At 44.9% G+C, this 19,825-nt stretch overlaps 1 protein-coding gene across 4 annotated transcripts in view; it reads left to right on the forward strand.

Moving 5' to 3' along the window:
* Positions 1-942: 942 nt before the first annotated feature.
* The window catches only part of LOC119382830 (mucin-5AC), an 85,160-nt gene continuing 66,277 nt past the window's right edge, over positions 943-19,825 (forward strand). For 2 of the 4 annotated variants that reach the window (XM_037650697.2, XM_037650699.2), the window contains exons 1-5: positions 943-1,287; positions 7,800-8,008; positions 11,814-11,979; positions 14,913-15,071; positions 18,658-19,261. In XM_037650697.2, coding sequence (XP_037506625.1) covers positions 7,857-8,008; positions 11,814-11,979; positions 14,913-15,071; positions 18,658-19,261 — 1,081 coding nt within the window. In that variant the 5' untranslated portion in view covers positions 943-1,287; positions 7,800-7,856. Of the gene's footprint in view, positions 1,288-7,799; positions 8,009-11,813; positions 11,980-14,912; positions 15,072-18,657; positions 19,262-19,825 lie in introns of those variants that run through there. The other 2 variants (XM_037650701.2, XM_037650702.2) reach the window with 2 other exon arrangements.

Here is a 19,825-nt window from a genome sequence, read left to right on the forward strand (position 1 = left end):
CCCCCCCCCCCCCCCCCGCCGACGCCCGCAGTGCTAAGATCCCAAGATCTTAAAGACCTTCGAGAAACTTCCCGTCACTTCAGCACGGAAGCGTTTCCGCGCTGTCGGACGCTGTGCGACATCGTAGCTGCTGCGCGACTCTTTACTAAACCACGTCGTTGCGTCTTGTTACATTGTTTGCGACAAACGGTTGCGATCGCAAGTGCGTGTGCCGAACGCCTTGTACATTCGGCACTGCAAATATCTGCAGCCCAATTTGAACACGTGCGCGTCTCCTACGCTGATTCGTTATTGAGTGGGCTACAGAGCTCCATTATACCTAAATATAGAGCTACCTACCAACAGTATTCAACATTTCATTGCATGATCTGCGTGCGGATCGAGACGCGCACCACTATATAGCGCATTTTTTTTTTTTTACACTCGCCGCATTTTTATTCCTATTGCCTCTCAAGATGTACCATGCATGCACAACATACACTGTGAATTAGGTTACGGACTGTCTGATCGACCTACTGTAGTATGCAGTAGAAATGATAGAAGCGCAGTTCGCATCGCTCTCTCCTGGCGCTTGTGCCGCCGTGCTTGTTCGTAAGCTCTTCTTCCTGTATAACACCGGCCTATGCGAGGAACCTTTTGACTTCGCTAAGTTAGGGGCCATCTAGTAAACGAACGAAACCAAGAACAACACGATCGAACACTAAACGCGTTTGGTACTAACCATAAGTGCGCCCCAGCACAGAACGGGAGCACGCGCTACAGCGGCGAGGGAATAACATGCGAAGAGATTCAATCTTCGAAGAGAAAACGTCGGAAAAACGTTACGGGAACGAAATTACTCGAACAACACGCGAAACGCGGAGTTAAAGAGACGTTCACGGTCGCACAAAGGACTGGCTCGAGCGCACAGACCTCCACAAGTCTGGCAAGCCATGCGCGGCTACCGGGGGGTGGGGGGTTGACGATGCTCGAAGCGCGCGTGTGTGCGGTGCGCGAGCTGACACGCCGTGCACCACGCACCGTAGAGTGGTGTGCGGGTCTATGAAATCGTGTGCTGACGAAGTCTGTGCTTCCGTCGTTACGTGGATGCGTTGTTCAAGCCGCGAAATCGCTAGCACGCCGATCGCAGTGCGGCAACGGGGCCGGGTCGTGACGGGAGACGCCGCGGGAGCGGCCAGCCGCCGATCTCGCGCCTAGGCCTAATGAAGTGTCGCCGCCGTCGGCTGTGTTGTGTTCGCGCGCGGCCCCCACTTTGGGAAGTCGCCGTTCACCGAACCATTTGTACCGGTACGTTGAGACCAGTGTTTGTATTTTAGTGCGCCGAGTAACGCGATCGCATGTCCGTTTGTGATCGTCGCGGAAGTTTTCGGCTTTTTTATCGCCGATGCCTGCCGTACACAATTGCAATGCGGGCGAGACGTCCTTGCTGTATGTCGTCCGCATCCAGTCTTGCCGTTAACTTTGTTCGTTGTAGTCCGATAAGTGTTTTATTGATTACTACAGATGACTCTGAATGTTTGACGGAACTTGTGATTGGCTGGTGTTTTTCACAGCGTTCGGGTCATATTGAATGTTTTCCTGTCTTAATTTACCGTTGATGTTCGGTGCAGTGTTCGGTGCTGCATCCGATGCTAGAAGTGGACGCGATCTCTTGTATGGGCTTGACGAACTAGTATTTTTGCACGCCCCTCGTATATAACTTGTGTGACCCCCTACTTCCGCTTCGCATACAAAGGCGCGCCTGATAAGACATCATCTGGCTAGCTGTGGACATGCGCCCATAGCTCGCGCCGTAGCCCACTGACAGTTTCCCGCCGTAAGTGTTGAAGACGTGTGGACATAGTATAACAAAGTACGCCAAGAAACATCTTGTTGCATTTTGTGTTCGGGGTGTCCTTGTACGGCTCAAGCGTTGTTACGAAGTGGTTTTGAACCGTCAGGGTTAACAAGACATGGCGATGTCTGCACGTGGCAACGGTACATTTAAGGTTTTACTCATTATGTCAGGCGACGTACATCCACAAGTGAATTAACATTGATGTGCTCGGAAAGCATCGAGTTTGGCGTATTAGCGCAGCGGCGTCGGCAAATACGAAACACCGTGGTCTGCGACCTTCAAGACCTGCGTCGCGCGCATCCGGTTAAGTGCGCCGTACAGCTTGCAGCCACGTTCTAGAGAAGAAATGATGAAAATATATTGACATGTGTAAGTTCTAGTTGCCGCGCGCATTAATTTCTTCTGCACTGCGACATTAGGCTGCGTTTGCGATGACAGCGCGCGTGCTTGCAGCGCACGCCTCTGGTCCAGGTCTACGTGCATCTTCTTCGAAGATGGCGGCTTTTGCCAAAGCCGTTGCGCTGAATGTGAAACTTCAGTACCTCCCACTGCACGGCGCTGAATGCATGTAAATGCACAAAGTTTGACAGGCGTGGTTTGTTTTCATCTGCTTTTTAACAGTCAAGTGTTTCGTAACATGCAAATAGTTTTGTCGCTCAGTGCTTATGTGATAGTATTGTGGCATTTCATTGTGTGCTTTGCACAACGTGTGTTGAGAAGAAGTTGACAGTATGCTTTGTGGTTGTTACATAACCTTTGTTCTTGATTAATGCGTGCGAACAGATAGTGTGTAATTTAGGACGTGGTAAAACACAACAAACATCACAAAGTACCTACACACAGTAAGATGTATCTCAAGATACTTGCATTCACACAACCGCAATATTCTTTTGAAGGCAATTTTTTAAAGTGTTTTGAAATTGCTCATATTGGCAAATGGAGGTTTGCAGAACGTATACATTTCTTAGTGCTTTAAGATAACTGTTCTCAAATTGACTGCCAACCATAAAGATATTTTACGTTGTGTTTTGCTTTCTTTTTTTATTGTCTGTGATGTATTCTTGCTGTCACAGTATTCACTGACATCTTTCGCATAATTTAAGCAGGTGTAGTTATTCTCTCATAACTTGCTCTGCCAGTTATTACTCAAGGGAATGGGGATGTAACCTCTGTGAAAACATTTCTTGCTTATTTATTGCTGATATTTGTCGTTGCATTGAGTCACTATTTAATAGAAGTTCTCTAAGTTTATCGAGATGTTTCAATGTGCCCTGAAGAATACTACCTCGTGTATGGTCAGTCATTTCATTTTGCCTTCCACTTTAACTAGCATTAATTTATGCTATGTTGACCCAGTAAATCACATGACATGGCAACAATAAGAAAGTTTGGGTTTCAAAGCTTTTGCTTTGGAAGAACATTTTACATTATCTACTTTATGTCTGAGAAATCTGTTATTTTGGCAGTCCATAGACTTCTCAAAACTCCATGCCAGCAATAGAGCATAAAAAAAAAAATCTAACTTTTCTTTGATATTCTGCAAGGTCCATGCCTGTTTTATTTATTCTTGTGGCAAAAGAAATGTAAGAAAGGTCCCGAATGTTGATGACACGGTGCGTTACTATAGTGAGTATATTGTTCCCGCTTGCCTCAAAACACTCATGTACCATTCTCGGAGTGCTCATCTCTAGGCGGTATCAATCTGGAGCTTTTCATTCTGGCATCATCTCGCAGCTGCTGCTTTGCACTGGGACATTAATCACCATGGTGACTTCAGATGCATTTGGGTATTAGCAACAGTTTTTCTTAACAAAGATTTGTCTCAGCAAGGGAATTAAATGGCATCATTTGTATTGTTTTCCTTAAGTGCTACTTACAGGCAATTTCTATGGGTAACCTAGTTGCTGTTATCACATAGTATGAAGAACAGTTCATCAAGAAGTTTTGTCGAGCAGCACAGTTTATTGAAGCTTGTTTTGTTTTACACGATTATGATCTATGTTTATAGTGCAGCTAAATTTTATGTCAATGAAAAGTACAAGTGCTTTTATATGACCCATAACATATTATATGGTCCCTGACCTATGCTTATAACTGGTTATGACAAACTACCTTGCCTACATGTGGAAAACGCTTTGTATGGTAATGGAACTGTGGTTGACTATTGTCCCACCACAGCTGTGCAGACATCATGTGCACAGAGACAGTTAATTATGGCATATGCCAAACTCTGAGGAAACATTACTGTTTCTCCCCATTTGGATAAAAAAAGCAGATGTGAATACGCCACAACAATTTGCAAAGCATACTGTCAAAAAAAAAAAAAGTTGTTTGAAGTGCCAGTCTTATACCTCTGTCACACGGCCACCACCGAACTCCATTTCACTCCGTTCGGCATTTAACTACGTGATCGAGCATTACGAGAATGGAGTTGTGGCCGTGCTACACGGCTCGGTGTAAGCTTTCGACGGTTGCCGCATAGGGCAGAAACAGCGCTGCTGCGCTCGTCGAAACGTCCAATTTTTTGCCTGTGCAGTCACCTTTAAAGCAACAAAAACGTGTTTTTGTGTGTTGATGAAGTGCTCGGAATCACCATTGCTGTCACAGTGCTTGTGCGTGTGCCTCACACGTGCAGAAACAAATATCGCGCGACGCTTCACAGCGGCGTCTTGGCGAGGCGTTGGTGTGGAGAGTATACAAGCGCTGATGTCCGAAAAAAATACAACTAAAACTTACACTATGGGGCGCGAAATGCTACGCAAGAAAGAGCATATAGTTTTTAAAATTATAATTGAGCTCATTAGGACGATTTTGCTAGTGCGGTTTTCAGCATAGCAGTAGCTGGCTGGGAACGAGAGTACTCCATCGAGCCGAAATGGGCATAACCGAACTTCCTCCACCAAAAGCTCCATTTAACTTCCTCAGCGAAATGGTGACCGTGTGACATGAACCCCATCTCCCTCGAGGAAAAGACGAGGGAGTTAAACGGAGTTCACGGGTGCCCATGTGACAGGGGTATTACAGAATTGACAGCAAAGCTTGTCTCAGAAGACGGTGTTAGAAAGTTACGTTTTGATTTGCTGCTGTCAACAAATCCAAAATTTTTGGGACTGACACTAAAGAAAATTTGAAAAATGTGCCGGAAGACAGCTCAGGGAATGGCGTTTCACTTTTTTATTTTATTACTCACTGGTACGTTAAGGTTGGGGAAACCTTCCTTTGTGTTTAAATGCCACTGTTGTATGCTGGGGAACAGCATCTTCATGCATGCGAAGAAAGTAACCATCTCCTCATGCTTGAAATGGCAAATATGACTTACTGCGTCACATAAATAAGAAGACTCAACATTGTGTGGTTTATTGCCATATTGACGCTCAATCCCAGATTACCTAGTCATTTTGCAGTATCTACGTACAGTACACACTTTACATTCCCCCTTTTTTGTCAGCAATGACACAATGCTCTACATTATGGTAGTGTGAGTTTCTTGAAAGCTGGTGGCTTTAACTACTTTCGTGCTCTGGGGCATAGGTAAGCAGTAATCACATCATTGTTACTTGTGAGAAGGATTGAAGGCAGTGCGAAATATAATGTACAGCCACCTATTTTTTATAACCTGAACGCGCGAGCGTCGACCTCTGAGTCGATAAGCGCTGGTTCCCGGCGTCCCGTTGTCCAGTTCTCGGAATAGCCTAGCAGAAGACAGCTTCACAGGACTGTTCATTTCGCTCCTGTGCTCCGTTATATGCCGCTTATCGACTGGGTCAGTCGGTGCTCGCGCGTTCGGGTTAAAAAAATGGGTGGCTGTACAAAGAGTTTCAAGATGATATAATTTACTGATCTTAAGTTTATAACTTTTTAAATGATGCTTTTATATGGCTGCGAAGTGCACGTGCCAGGGACAGTTGTGAACTGCTGAGTATGATACGTACGGTGCTGAGTTTACGGTGAGGGGCGGGGTATCTACTGAAGTCATTCCTAGTTCCATTCAATTTGTTGTGTGTGTGCAACAAATTTTCATTGTTATGTTGGGTGCTGTTTTTTTTTTTTACTTACCACATTAGTGCCACTAGAAACTTTAGCAGCAAAAAATGTGTTTTGATAACATCGGCGATGTGGTTTAAGGTCGATAAAGAGTGGTTGAGGCTATCTTTTATTCACCATGCACTAAAGTTATAAAGAATAATCTGCCATGACAGATTACTATTTATGGCAATTTGTCAAAAGCTGTACTTACCAAGAGAGATGAGCTGTGTGTTAGGATGGCCTCCACATCGTTGCTGCTAAGAAAAACTTTCTGGATGCAGTGTCTTTGTTATCCATGAAGACAGGGCAGGGCTCTTGAGCAGGTAGGGAATGTTTTTTTTAGCTGAGTGTTCCAAATATATGGCCCATAATGAACTTTTTGAAAAATTTATTGGCATGAAATTGGACGCACCACAGAACTACTGTATCAAATATGCATTATGGAACAAGTATGCTGGACCATTTATTTTTGAAATCTGTCAGATTGTCTGAGCAGTAGGTCTGATTATAGTAAGAGTTTGGTGCTTTGAGGCATATGGTAGGTTCTACATGTTAAACAAAAATTTATTTGATTAAACCTCCAAAATGTGGTATACTTGGTGTCCTTTTCTTGTGCTAATAAGCGCGAATAAAGGCTGGCGACAAATTTTGTGAAATGCCCATATCTGCCAACTCTCCTGATTCCTGACCCGTCATCCCGACTGTATGATCGTGGCCATAAATCTTCCGATAAACTGCCTCAACCAGTTTAAAAAAAACAAAAAAAACTACAGTACTGGTATGATTACTAGTAATCGTGAGATCATTGCCGCGGCACCCGTCATGCCTGTGGTAACTGTGCAGCACATGACCATTTCTGATGCTACCACGCTACGGTTGTTCTAAAGTATGGCCAAGTTCTGTGAGTACCTGGTGCTCGCCAGTGTTGTACTGCGTCAGGTTGACTGACAGATAGTAGCGAAACCCTGGTAGCACATTTTGAGGCAGTTTCATTTAGCTAAGCACCAAGTGATGTCTGCCAAGGCAACTAGCTTGCGAGGCACACAAAAGAGAAAGCGTGCACTGGCCAGCATGCCGGTGGATTTGGAACTGATGATATGAATTATTAAGTACTGTGGAAGTGTGTTCAGTGGGAGGCAGGTGACCTACTCAGGTCCGTTGAGCTTGAAATAGCACGGGCTTGACTAAGCCGCGTGCCTTCTCATTTGAACATGGGAAGAAACAAAATAAGCAGACGACCATTGATTGAGACGGGAAGTACTAAGAGGGCTTACTTCGGTTTTGTCAAAGTGAGATAAATTTATATCTGTTTTTTATTGAACTCAAAACTACAAATATAAACTTTGCCAAGGATGCCTTCGTGATCATAAAACCAGCCGTTGGCCGTGTCAGTTTCAGTTTGCCGAGAGGAGAGCAAACCATTTTCAGCGGTCCGTGAAATGCAAGCGCGAATTCCATGCGGCGTGCATTGCCGTATTAGTCTCACATGTACACAAGAGCCTCGACTACTGACCTGCAGTGAATTTTGAGTATGTTGAAAAAGTGTTGCAGCCGCTTTGAAGTGACCACTTGAGATAAGGACAATTTTGTTGACCGATTACAGGTGTCACCCGAAACAATCACACACACACACACACACACACACACACACACAAATTTAACCGAATAATATTATAATTGGTGGAAACCACAAGCTGCAGTGGCCATGGCATTCAGCTGCTGAGTACGAGCTTGTAGGTCCAGTACCCATGTGCCCATATTCCAATGGAAGTGTAATGCTAAAACGTTTGTGATTTAGGTCACATTGAACACCTCCTGGTGTGTTGAAATTCATTTTGTTGATTCATGTTATAGCATTTCTCATAACCAGTGAGTTGCTTTGGAACGCCATATCCCGTACCTAGTTTGATATCTTTTAAAAATTTTTCTTCCACAGCGTTTGTGTAAGCAGTGAGTCCAGAGAAGGGAGGCAACGCCCAGGGGGGTCTGGGCGATGCAGTCGGCATTGGCATGGTCACCCCTTGATTGCCGTCACTTCTTATACTACCCAAGCCAGCTGCAGCACAAGCGCATAGCATCCGACCTCCTGGCCCCAATTGGGGCCGTACCGGCCTCAACGGCTGTCTCGCCACAGCAATCTCTCAGGTGAGCTGGCTGTATAAGTTCTGACTTGCCAATGGCAGAAGCAACTCGCTCAGTGGTTTTGTTGATCCAGAAGATGTTATTAACTGCCTGGCTCGTTAAGGTGGCTCAGGCAGTTAACCACATCCAGCTGAATGCATGAATGCAAAAATGCTAGCTCAGCCAATCGTACCTTCTGCCGGAATGCCTTCACTTGGGATGCGGCATTGTATGGGCAAAAAATAATGGAGCATGACGCACAGTTAGCGCAGTGTTTATGCCTACATTTGCGTGTTGTGTGAATTTGTGCACTGGTTGACTGTGATAGCTCGCCAGCTCATGTAGAGTTTGGGAGAAGTTCTCCTCCATTTCAGTAACCTTTATTAGATGGTTGCCAAGATGTAACATTAGTAGCAGCAGGGTCCTTCAATGCTTTTCTGGTAATGAAACTCCTCTGTAACGCTATGGGGAGAGCTTGTAATGTCACCGCAGCTGCTGCACGGCGGCGCTAGGAGTGCACGGGGGGCATTGAGGGTAGCTTCGCTGTGTAGGGAGAGCTGGGGGCCCGAAGAATCCAGCGGCATTGGCGTTCAGTTGTCCTCGTTTTTCTAAGTTTGTGCGACTGACGGCTGTGAGAATTGTGTACGAGGACATGGATTGTGTATGTGAGCGACGATGCCCAAGAGTTGCTGTGTACCGGGTTGTCGCTCCAGCTACAGAGGTATGAGTGGAAAGCTGTTATATGGTTTGCCGAGGGACAGCGATGAGAGGGATGAATGGGAACGTGCAATACCATGGCAGGAAGCTGGTGATTTACCTTTGATTCTGGACACATTAGAGTGTTCAAGAAATATTTTGATGCCACCGACGTTATTCAGACTGACGGCTTCATAGTGAATGGAGAAAATGTGTCTTTGCAAGGTAAGAAGGCAAAGTTGCAGGCCGGCACCGTTTCTTTCTTGCTTGCTAGCTGCTAGCTTACAAGCTTTTTCTAGGTTCTTTCCAGCTTATTAAGTGCTTTGCATTCTTTCCTTGTTTGCCGTTGTTAAAAAAGTGGTTTTTTTTTCTATTTTCACTGACTGAATGTAAACTAAGTGAATTTTTATTTTTATATTGTACTTCAGAGCTTGCTGTTTTTTTTTTTTTGCACTATCTTGATCCCTTCATGTACTGGCCTTGCAGAGAGTTTTCCTGCGCTAGAAAAACATCGTGCATAGCTTTCTGCTTTCTGAGGTAATTTTCCAATAAAAGCGTTTCTCTCTGTCTTTTAGTTGTGGCATTCTTGCTCTGTTTGCTGTAAATTAGTGTCTGGGCAGTGTGATATTCTCAAACATATGCATTGAAATAAGCAATTATAGAGAAGTATGGATGCAATGGGCATTATTGTTTCCTCAGCTCAACATGTTTTTGGGTATTTTGCCCCATGTTACTTTTTTCGCATTCTGAATAAATCGAAAGTGCAACCGAGCTCTGCTTGTTAACACATGTGCTTATTTTCTCTAGATTAGTGAAACACGGCTTCATTTCATTTAATAAAGTCTCCCTTGAGCAGTCTTCATTAAGAAATTCGTTGCATCACGCGGTGCAAACGTACTCCGTCTAAGCAGTCAAGGTAACCCACGTTGAGATTTGTGAAGGTGCCGCCAGCGCGAAGATTGGAGATACCCAAGTGCCCTTGCGATGCTGCACAGTGTAAAGTACGACACACTTTCGCTCGTACAATGTCCACGTATCATGAAGTTGTCAAAGTTACACGTAGGAAATGAACAGAACTTGGTTAGAAATTCGGAGTTAAGCTAGGTTAGACTCTCACCTTGTGTTCACGCAGCACACGGACGTTACCTTGCGAAAGCTTTGTCATTCCCGATTTCTAGAGCTGTGCGAATAGCAAAATTTTGGGTGCGAAGCGAATTCAAATATTGAAGTGTGAATGCAAATCGAATAGAATATTTTTCGAATATTTCTCGAATATTTTTCTAATACTTCGAAGCGAAATGGCAGCAAAAAAAAGTTGGAGAGGATTCCTAAGCATATTCTTATGAGATAGCAACATGAAAGCGTTTCTTTTCGCTAGGTTGATAAAGCACTGGCGGGGTGGTGTTTCATAGTTGTCTTATCAAGAATGAGGCAATGTAGAGGTCGAATTCTATTTATGTACATGATTTGGTGCAACCAAACTGTTGCCGACAACACTTTACACGTGATAGGCAAAGATGCCATTTCCTCAGCCTCTCCTCCTCTTTCAACTTCTGTGGAAGTCCAACTGATGTGGCGGACAAGGGTGTGCTCCCTTCAAGTCCGGAGTTCCAAATCTGCCTCGTAGACGTCGATATATAAGAACATCTGAAATTTTGGATGCTAAAAAGCTTTGGCTTCCGATTTTTCGGACTTCCTGCCCAAACTTCAGATCCAAAACAGCAATAATTGAGCCCCCACCTTTGCCACATCTTTCATCTCCATGTTGGCACCAGCGTTTTCTTGAGGTTGTACATTTGCAACCGTAGCAGAGATTGAAAGGCAGCTTTGCCGCAATACCGGGTTGTGATGAGGTGAACCATATTGAAAACCTAGGAACCACTTCCAATCGGACGTTGACTGTCTCTTGGCAAAGTTCGACCGTAACAGAGCTTGAAAGGCAGCTTTGCCGCAATACCGGGATGTGATGAGGTGAAGCATATTGAAAATCTAGGGACCATTTCCAATCGGACGTTGAATGTGTCTTAGCAAAGTTCGACCGTACTGGAGCTTGAAAGGCAGCTTTGCCGCAATACGAGAGTGTAATGAGGTGAAGCATATTGAAAATTTGAAGGGGTCACTTTTAATCGGACGTTGACTGTATTTGTTTTTAGGAAGTTCGAATAGTTCGAATAGTAAAATTCCAGTGCGAATCGAATCGAATAGCAAACACTATTAGAAAAATATTCGAAATTTCGAAAATTTGCACACCCCTATCGATTTCACTTGTTGCCGAAGCTCTGTGAGGTTGGCTGCAGCAGAGTGAAGTTAGCTTTTATAAACTGTAAACATAGGAATGTACAGCTTTTCTTTTTTGTAATGCGGCTGTGTTAAAACTCCTGCGATGTAGACAGTCTGACTGTAAATAGCGTGATTGGCACTGGCTTAACTCTCGCTGTGAGGCTTCATTTTGCGATTAGGTGATTTTGCAAGTCTTGTGCAGTGTCCCAAATCTAAGTAGATATCCTGTGCCTGAATAAATATCCTCGTGCTCGACTGCCTGAGGTAAGGAACCGTGCTGGAACAACATGTACAGCTAATATTGCGGCATCGGCATGACTAGATCCATCGCAGCCTTGATATCTTTAAAAAAAAAAAAAACACGAAAGTAAGTTTTTCACACGCGTATGCTACGACCACATTGTATGTCAGGTGAAGTATGAGTGGTAGTTGAATTATTGCGGTTTGCTGCGAAATAAACCATTGCCTCGAACTGGCACAGCATTCAGCTGAGCGCAGCACGTGTGCCCCCTAGCGGCCACTTCTGTCCCTGTATGCGGGCAGAGTTTGGTGACCAGAAAAGCATTGAAGGAGTGTGGTAGCAGGAATTGCGAAGACATATATATTAAGAGCACTCACCTCTTACTTTAATGACTGGTGCTACACTCTAGTCGATGCAGTTGGGGAGACAGTGGAATTGTGGCATGCTTCAAATTGCGACTCGTTGCAACAGGCAACTCATGGGTGTCATGCACAGCCAACGAAGCTGGAGTGCATGATTCACATGGCTATGCAGTGTGCATACTGGCAGTCCAACTTGCCCGAGTGAGTTGGGCTTTGCTTGGCAGTTCGATAGCATGAGGTTTTCCTGCAGGAAAGTACCTGCTGTTCCGAGTGAGCCATCTGCTGCCCAGGGTCTACAGGCACCAGTGGGCGACCACAGTGTGACATACACTGGTGTGAGTGATTGTATCCAGAGCTTTCGGGAAGGAATGACTGGCCTGTTGACAAAGCACTCAAGCCCTGGCTCGCAAGCTAAGGTGAGTGATCCCCAACTGGTTGCCTTGCAGCACTTGCGGGTCTACCCAGCACTTCACGTATGGTCTAATTATGGTCTAAGCATTGAAAAAAAAAAAAATGGCTACCTCACGCTTCCACCAGCCTATAAGCAGCAAGCCACAAGCCTATGTATATTTGCAGTGCCTTGTAGTGACCACAGTCTGGCCACAGTACGCGGGTGAGAGTTAACTGGGCAAGTGTATTGCTAGTGACTCTTAAAGCCAGTTTGTCCCTGCAATCTCTGCTGAGAGCGATAATGGATCGCGAGGTTCCCCTAAGTGAACCAACAAGAAAAATAAAAGTCAGCTGTCTAGTTGGGACTCACTCTGACAAGTTTTTCTCTCGCTCTACTTACATTCCACAGTAGTGACCCTGATGTGTAAGACTTAGGAACACACTCACCTGGTTTCCTGTTGCCCATTCTGTATGGCCATATTGTGGCCACTAAAGTCTCAAGACAGAACTACTGCACTATAATTAGTCTTGTGTACCGTGCAGCCACATGGAGCGGTGAAGGAACGAGTGGAGGCATATTGCCAACGCCTTGTGTCGCCAAGCATAGGGCATAACCCAAGGATACAGGGCTCTGTTTTGCTATTGCCAAATTTCTGACATAGTATGGGATTACTCAGTGGGTTCGACTTCCTCAGCATAGTGCAATCATCGGCCCGTCTGAGCCTTGCGATTAGGGCCCCTTTTCTGTCACTGCGTGTGATCAGAAAAAGGTTGTGCTTGGCTCTCCGCACACTGTTATGCGATTCCAGTTTAAAGCTTTTAAAAACGAGGATCGCTTCACCGCTGTTTATGGTCATCAAGTTATTCAAAAAGAAACAGTTAATTAGCTAAGCTTTCAAAGCAAGCCTCTGGGAGAACACTCTGCCAGTAGTGTAGGTCTGCCCTTATCGTTGTTCTTACTTTCCCCACATCTTCCTGTGCAGCCATTGTATGTAAGGAGAGAGAGAGAATGGAAAGGGAAAACTCTGAGCTTTTGAACCATACCATTATGGCGGCACTCAGCAGCAGGAAGGACAAGAGACAACTTCCCTAACTTCGGTGCATTTATGCGATGTTGACCTCCTTTCTTATCGTCCATGCTGACTAGCTAAATTACTTTTCCTGGCACAATGCATTTTCAGCTACATCATTTTGGTGTTGTATTTATAAAAGGGAGAATAAATAATGTCAAATGTACTAGCTTTAGAAGTGCCAGAAGGGACGGCATCCTTCTTTTCCTTGCAATTCTCTCAGTTTTTGGCATATGCTTCATGCCTTTCATGGAGCAATTTATAGAGCACTAAGTGAACACGTGCCTATAAATACATACGTAGGCTTTCTTCAGCCTGATTTTTTGGCTGTGGTCACGGTAGCCGTCGTAGTACAAATTCTGACCTGCAACTCGATCTGCCTCGCGAAAATTTGACCCTGCATAATAGTGGCACCCCAAAGTGTGAGTCAATTTTTCAAGAAAGAAAATAAGATTATGTGAGTAACTACAGTAGTTACCGTTTACCTTTGGTTACCGTTTACCTAGCGTCTAAGTAGCTTCTTGGTATAAAACAAATATTATAAGGTTTATAAGAGGGCTGTCTAGAAGTAGATAAATGAATTCAATGTTTAATCTCAGTCACTTCTTAATTAAGTGCAATTAATAAGTACATGCACTGCAGTGGCAAGGAGTTGTGCTGCTTGCAACCATAAATGGCTGGAGGCTTATGAAAGCTGTGAAAGGTGCCATACAGTATAATTGAGCAGTATCCGCGTGGCTGTTGAGGGAACCTTGCCTGTGCCTGAATGCATGTTGCTGAGCCTCTGCTGTAGGCAAGACTGCTAGCGAGGGGAGCCACCCTCACATAGTGTTGCATGACAAGCTGTGTCTGTTGCTTGCACCTTTTGCTCGTGAAAGGAGGGGCCATCCTACGATCACTTAGAGAGAAAAAGTGGCGTTGCAGTACTGTCGAATTCTTGAAAATGCTGGCAAGGATTGTTTTGGATTGACATCTTACCGGTAAATCGTGAAGTTCTTACTGGTAGTGAATGCTTTGCAGCGCTTCTTACCAATGGAAGGTCAAACTGGATGCAAATAGAAGACACTTGTTCATCATGCCACGTTCGATTGTATCTATAGCGAATCCAGGAAACAGTTGGAACATGTATGGCGAATCCAGGAAACAGTTGGATTCAGGATTGGTGACAAACAATCCATCACGGTGGTTTACCATCACAATGGTTCAGGCACATGTGAACACGAAACACTGCTTTTCTTGCTGTATTGCTATGTAGGAATTGTCAAAATTCTAGCACTCCTGCAAGGGTGTGCAGTTGTATTTGAACAGTTTCACGGGTATGTCGAATAAGTTGGAGGAAAGGCAGTAAGATCTGTGATTGTAGTATATGATTCCACAGTAGACTTCAATCAATGGAAATCTCTTAAACTGTATTGCTGCTTAAATGGAACAACTGCCTCCAGCGTGATTGGTTTCATACTTGAATTCTGCCCACCTCTCAGTAAACGGAACGCCTTTTAAACGGAACATATTTTCCTGGTCTCTTTAGGGTCCATTTAATGTAAGTCTGCTGTATAGAATGCTGTTGCAAGATGTATTGCAAGAGAGGCAGGACTTCAGACCATTGCACTCCAAGAAAGCCATATTTCAGAGCCGCGAGCGTGATTTAGGCCCACACGCATTCAGGCCAACTCGAACCTTCCACATGCCAGCACTCTGTCAATCGGTCACATCCCTCTCTTGTGGAACAGACGGCGATGCCTGATTTCTCTCTGTGTGGTCTTTGGGAAGCTCCGCGGAGGAAGGTGGACGGACAGCACCAGGAGGCACAGTGGTGGACGGGTGGGTGGGTGCTTGTTGGCATGGGGGTTCCTCCACCGTGTGCGTGTTTGTGCGTGTGGGGCACCCAGGAGAGCGGTGCCCTGATGGCAGGTGGTGCTGGCCGAGAGGACGACTGGCAGATGCCGTGCCTGGAGCCCTCGCCCGAGCGCCGCTCTGTGCGTAGTGCTGCCAAGCGCTGGGGGCCCCGCTCGCCCGAGATGCCCATGCTTGTGCCAGCAGTAAGCAAGGCAAGTGGTGACAGCAGAACTAAGTTGTCAGGCTTTTGTGTAGAGATAGCAGTTATTTTTCTAAAAGTGTACAAATGTCGTAAGTTCTAATTATTTTTATTTATCTCTGCAATTTTTTATTGAGGTACCTTATGTTTTTACATGAGGCGCAGATAATTCTGTGCTAACAATTTCTCTGACGCCATGAAAAAAATTGCCAGAGTTGCTCTATCATGTGAACAGTTCAGACAGTGGCACAAGAACGACCGACAGGACACACTCTGCTGACTCTATCAATTTCATTCAGAAGTGGTGCAACATTTGTAGTTCAGAACAACCAGTCCCTGGGATAGTCCTTACAGTTTGCTGAAATTTTTTTTTCTATGCAAAGAGGACATGTAGTGAAATAAAAGCACACAAAGACACCACTACCAAACAGTTTCAATTGACAGACGGGAATGTGCTCTATGCATGCACAAACACATATGACACAAGCATGACTTCTTATATTTCTCAAGCACAAATAGATGTGGCTCACTCAAGCTTTTCTCTATAGAATAGAGGTTGGTGTATGCATGTCACGAACACAGGCTAAAGATTCTTCTGAGGTAGGCTTGTTTGATGCATATCCATTAATTTACCAGAGGTGTGTAGAGAATTTGTAGTGCCTTTCTAGAAGTTAGCAGCTATGTGGAAAAGATTGTGATCTGATTCTTGCCATCGTTGTCTTTAACAAAAGAAATTTGTAGTGGTTCTGGCATCCGTATGACTTCATTTTTCCATAATTATCCCCTTGAGCACAAAATCAGTAACATTTAGTAGATGCGTACATAAAACATGTTTCTAAGAAATAACATCAAGAAGTAATGTTAAGTGAAAAGCGCAGCACTTGAAGTAAGGAGCATAGCTGGCATGCATTATATGTTAAATTCAGAAAATATAGAGTTGTGTATGCAAATGTTGACATACATAGCAGCAAAAGCAAAACCCAAACAGTTGATAGTCTTTCCCTGTTTGACTCTATTGTCCGGTCATCTGTCCTGTTTACCATGTTAAGAGCAACTGCACTGTCAGGTTCCTTTCACTGCGGTCTCGCACAGTTACGTGTAAGTGTCTGGCAATAGGTAATGTTTAAAGTAGAGCTGTGCGAATAGCAAAATTTTGGGTGCGAAGCGAATTCCAATATTGAAGTGTGAGTGCAAATCGAATCGAATATTTTTCGAATATTTCTCGAATATTTCTATAATATTTTTCTAATACATCGAAGCGAAATTGCAGAAAAAAAAGTTTGAGAGGATTCCTAATCATATTCTTATGATACAGCAACATGAAAGTGTTTCATAGTTGTCTTATCAAGATTGAGGCAATGTAGAGGCCGAATTGTATTTATGTACATGATTTGGTGCAGCCAAAGTGTTGCCGACAACACTTTACACGTGATAGGCAAAGGTGCCATTTCCTCAGCCTCTCCTCCTCTTTCAACTTCTGTGGAGGCCCAACTGATGCGACAGACAAGGGTGTGCTCCCTTCAAGTCCGGAGTTCCAAATCTGCCTCGTAAACGTCGGTATATAAGAACATCTTAAATTTTGGATGCTAAAAAGCTTCGGCTTTCGATTTTTCGGACTTCCTGCCCAAGTTTCAGGTCCAAAACAGGATTAATTGAGCCCCCACCTCTACCACATCTTTCATCTCCATGTTAGAACCAGCGTTTTCTTGAGTTAGTACATTTGCGACCGTAGCGGAGCTTGAAAGGCAGCTTTGCCGCAATACCGGGTGTGAGGCGGTGAAGCATATTGAAAATCTAGGGACCACATTCAATCGGACATTGACTGTCTCTTGGCTAAATTTGACCGTAACGGAGCTTGAAAGGCAGCTTTGCCACAATACGAGAGTGCAATGGGGTGAAGCATATTGAAAATTTAGGGACCACTTCCAATCGGACGTTGACTGTCTCTTGGCTAAGTTCAACCGTAACGGAGCGTGAAAGGCAGCTTTGCCGCAATACAAAAGTGTAATGAGGTGAAGCATATTGAAAATCTGAAGGGGTCACTTTCAATCGGACGTTGACTGTATTTGTTTTTGCTAAGTTCGAATACTAAAATTCCAGTGCGAATCGAATCGAATAGCAAGCACTATTCGCAAAATATTCGAATATTCGCACACCCCTAGTTTAAAGTGACATGTATTGAAAAGAAGGAAAGGTAAGTGTAAGGACAGCTTTCCATTAATGCCATTTCTTACTTGGAGTAGCAAAAAGGCCACGAAGTAACACAGTCACAGCATTCACAACCAACCCTGTCCAACTCTAACGTGGCAGTGGCGTTGGCAGAAATTTGTTTTGGTGGTGGCACGTCCTTGATGTGAAGTCGGGGCCAGACAGGCAAGTGTGGCCTAGTGTTATTTTGTGCTCTGTATCCCATAACCGCAAGAAATTTCGGGAGGGGCACGTGCCCTGTGTGCCACTCTGGCTGAGTCACTGATATGCGGCACAGTTCTGAGTATGCACCAAGTTTTGCATTTCCTTCGTGATTGCAGCATTCCGCAGCTGCAACAACGCATAGTGCTATAGCCTTAGAGGCTGCACTTTCGACGCGCTGCGTTGTACTAACTTAAGTGCACAAACACAGCAGAGTTTGTTTTACTTACATGACTTGTTCACACTGCCAGGAACTGGACGATTTTGAAACGGAAAAAGACACACACAGGGTGTCTTTTCCCATTTCAAGATCGTCCATTTCCTGGCAGCGCGAACAAGCCATGTATTCGCACCAACTAGCCCCCATAGCAGCTTTACTTGTTTTACCTAACTGCAGTATGGCGTCGAGGGTGCGGGTAGTCGGTAATGAACTTAAAAACACTCCTTGTTATCAGCTAACTAGCTTATTGATACAAGACGGATGTTGAAGCAGTGGTGAACACTCTGTTCCCACTAAGCAGTGAACGCAGGTTGAGTAGCATGATACCAAAAAGAAGTGTACTGCACGATGAGGGCAGAGACCTAAGCGATAGGTGCACCCTCGTGCGTACTTATTTTTGACCATGCAGATGTTTGCCTTGCTGCCAGTTGCATAGAGTTGTCTGTGGTGAGTTCTTTCGTAAACTTTACAGCACAGGTTGCACAAGGGAAGTGCTTGGAAGTCTTGGTGCACTTGGGATAGCATGTGTTGTGTGTGTTTAACTCGTAGCGGCTTTTCCAGTGGGGGATGATCACTTGATAATGGGGTCTTTTGTAAGCAGGGATCTTTTTGATTGTTGCATTAAGTGAGCGTGTCGGCATATGGACCCATGCCAATGCATTCTTACAGCAATATGCTCATTACTTCCTCTCAGCTGCTGTAAAGTAGACTCTCTATTGTAGCTGTTGTTAGTTTACATATATACCTGTGTTTAACTGTAATTAATGCACTATGCTCAACTTACTTTTCTCTTCTACAAGCAATTATAAAGATTGTGCTTATTTTTCCATAAGGTTTATGATGTTCTACTGTTTGACTGTGCATTAAGCTTCCTTACAGAATTTATGTTTTTTCATTGGGAACGTGCAGCAAAACACTGTGATGGAGCATTTGGGCGGGCACTTTGTGGCTGAATTGCATTCCATTTCAGGGGCCTGCAGAGGAGGCAGAGGAGGTGGTGTCCAGGCAGACGCAGCTTCTTCTTAGCCGATTCCAAGGAAGTGTAGAGGTGGACAGTATTGATGGTCTGGACTTCTTTAGTTTCTCCAGTGTGGAGGACCTCAACGAGTTTGCTCGTTCAATGGACCAACTACTTGAAGAGCAGTATCACGAGCCGCGCTCCCCGGACGAATCGGTGCCTTCATCCGTGGCACGGTCTGGTGCAGCCGACGAGGAGTGGCGCGAGACGGATTGGACGGAGGAGCGGCAGCCCGTGGTCGTGCTCCCGCGCAAGACGACAGACATCACCAAGATCAAGGGGTGGCGGCGCAAGGCGTTTGGCCCCGACCAGACGGCAGACCAGGCGGCGGACCACACAACACGCTGGGTCATGGACCAGATGAACGAGCAAGCGTGGCGCCAGGAGGAGGAAGAGAAGCAGGAGCCACCAGCGTTGATGACGCGGAGGGCTACTGCCGCAGCAGCTGCTGCTGCTGCAGCAGCGAGCGGAGGCCAGCAGTCGGCATCCAACCAGGCAGCACCACAGCCTGAAGCAAGGATCATGATTGATAAAGTTAAACAGGAAAATGTGCAGGGTCAGTTACTCATTTGCTGCCTCTGGATTGTCGTGTTTAGTATTTTTCTCGTGTTGTTCTCTCTGAAGTTCAGCTGGCGACCATCTTTGCAGTCTAAATGTCTTGAGTTCATTTATGTGTGTTTATTACATGCAATTTGAGGGACACTGCTGTTTCTCTCTTTCTCTGTGTGCTTGATGTCATTTGCATGATGTGTGTAAGCATGTTCATCCGTAAAGTAATGCGACTTGATCTGGTGAAAAGAATTTATTGATCTGACCGGTACATTTTATTTAAATTCTTCAAAATGGTTCACTTGAGTGTCGATAACCCGCTTCCAATGCTATTCCCACGCTGCAAAAGCTCCCTGAAAGTCGGCTGCCGTGACCTTCCTTAGACTTTGTGACGGCCTGTAGGATGGTGGAAACATTGTCAAAATGGTGACCTTTTAGTGTTCTCTTGAGCTTTGGGAGCAGGAAGAAATCCGTCAGGCTCACATTAGGGCTGATGCAGCCCTGATAACACCAGTTGAAATCCTTTTCCAGAGCTAAAATGCCATTGAAGTGACAAAAACTTGTTAATTTT

This window comes from Rhipicephalus sanguineus, chromosome 2 (genome assembly GCF_013339695.2).
Source record: "Rhipicephalus sanguineus isolate Rsan-2018 chromosome 2, BIME_Rsan_1.4, whole genome shotgun sequence".
In the NCBI taxonomy this organism is placed as follows: Eukaryota; Metazoa; Arthropoda; class Arachnida; order Ixodida; family Ixodidae; genus Rhipicephalus; species Rhipicephalus sanguineus.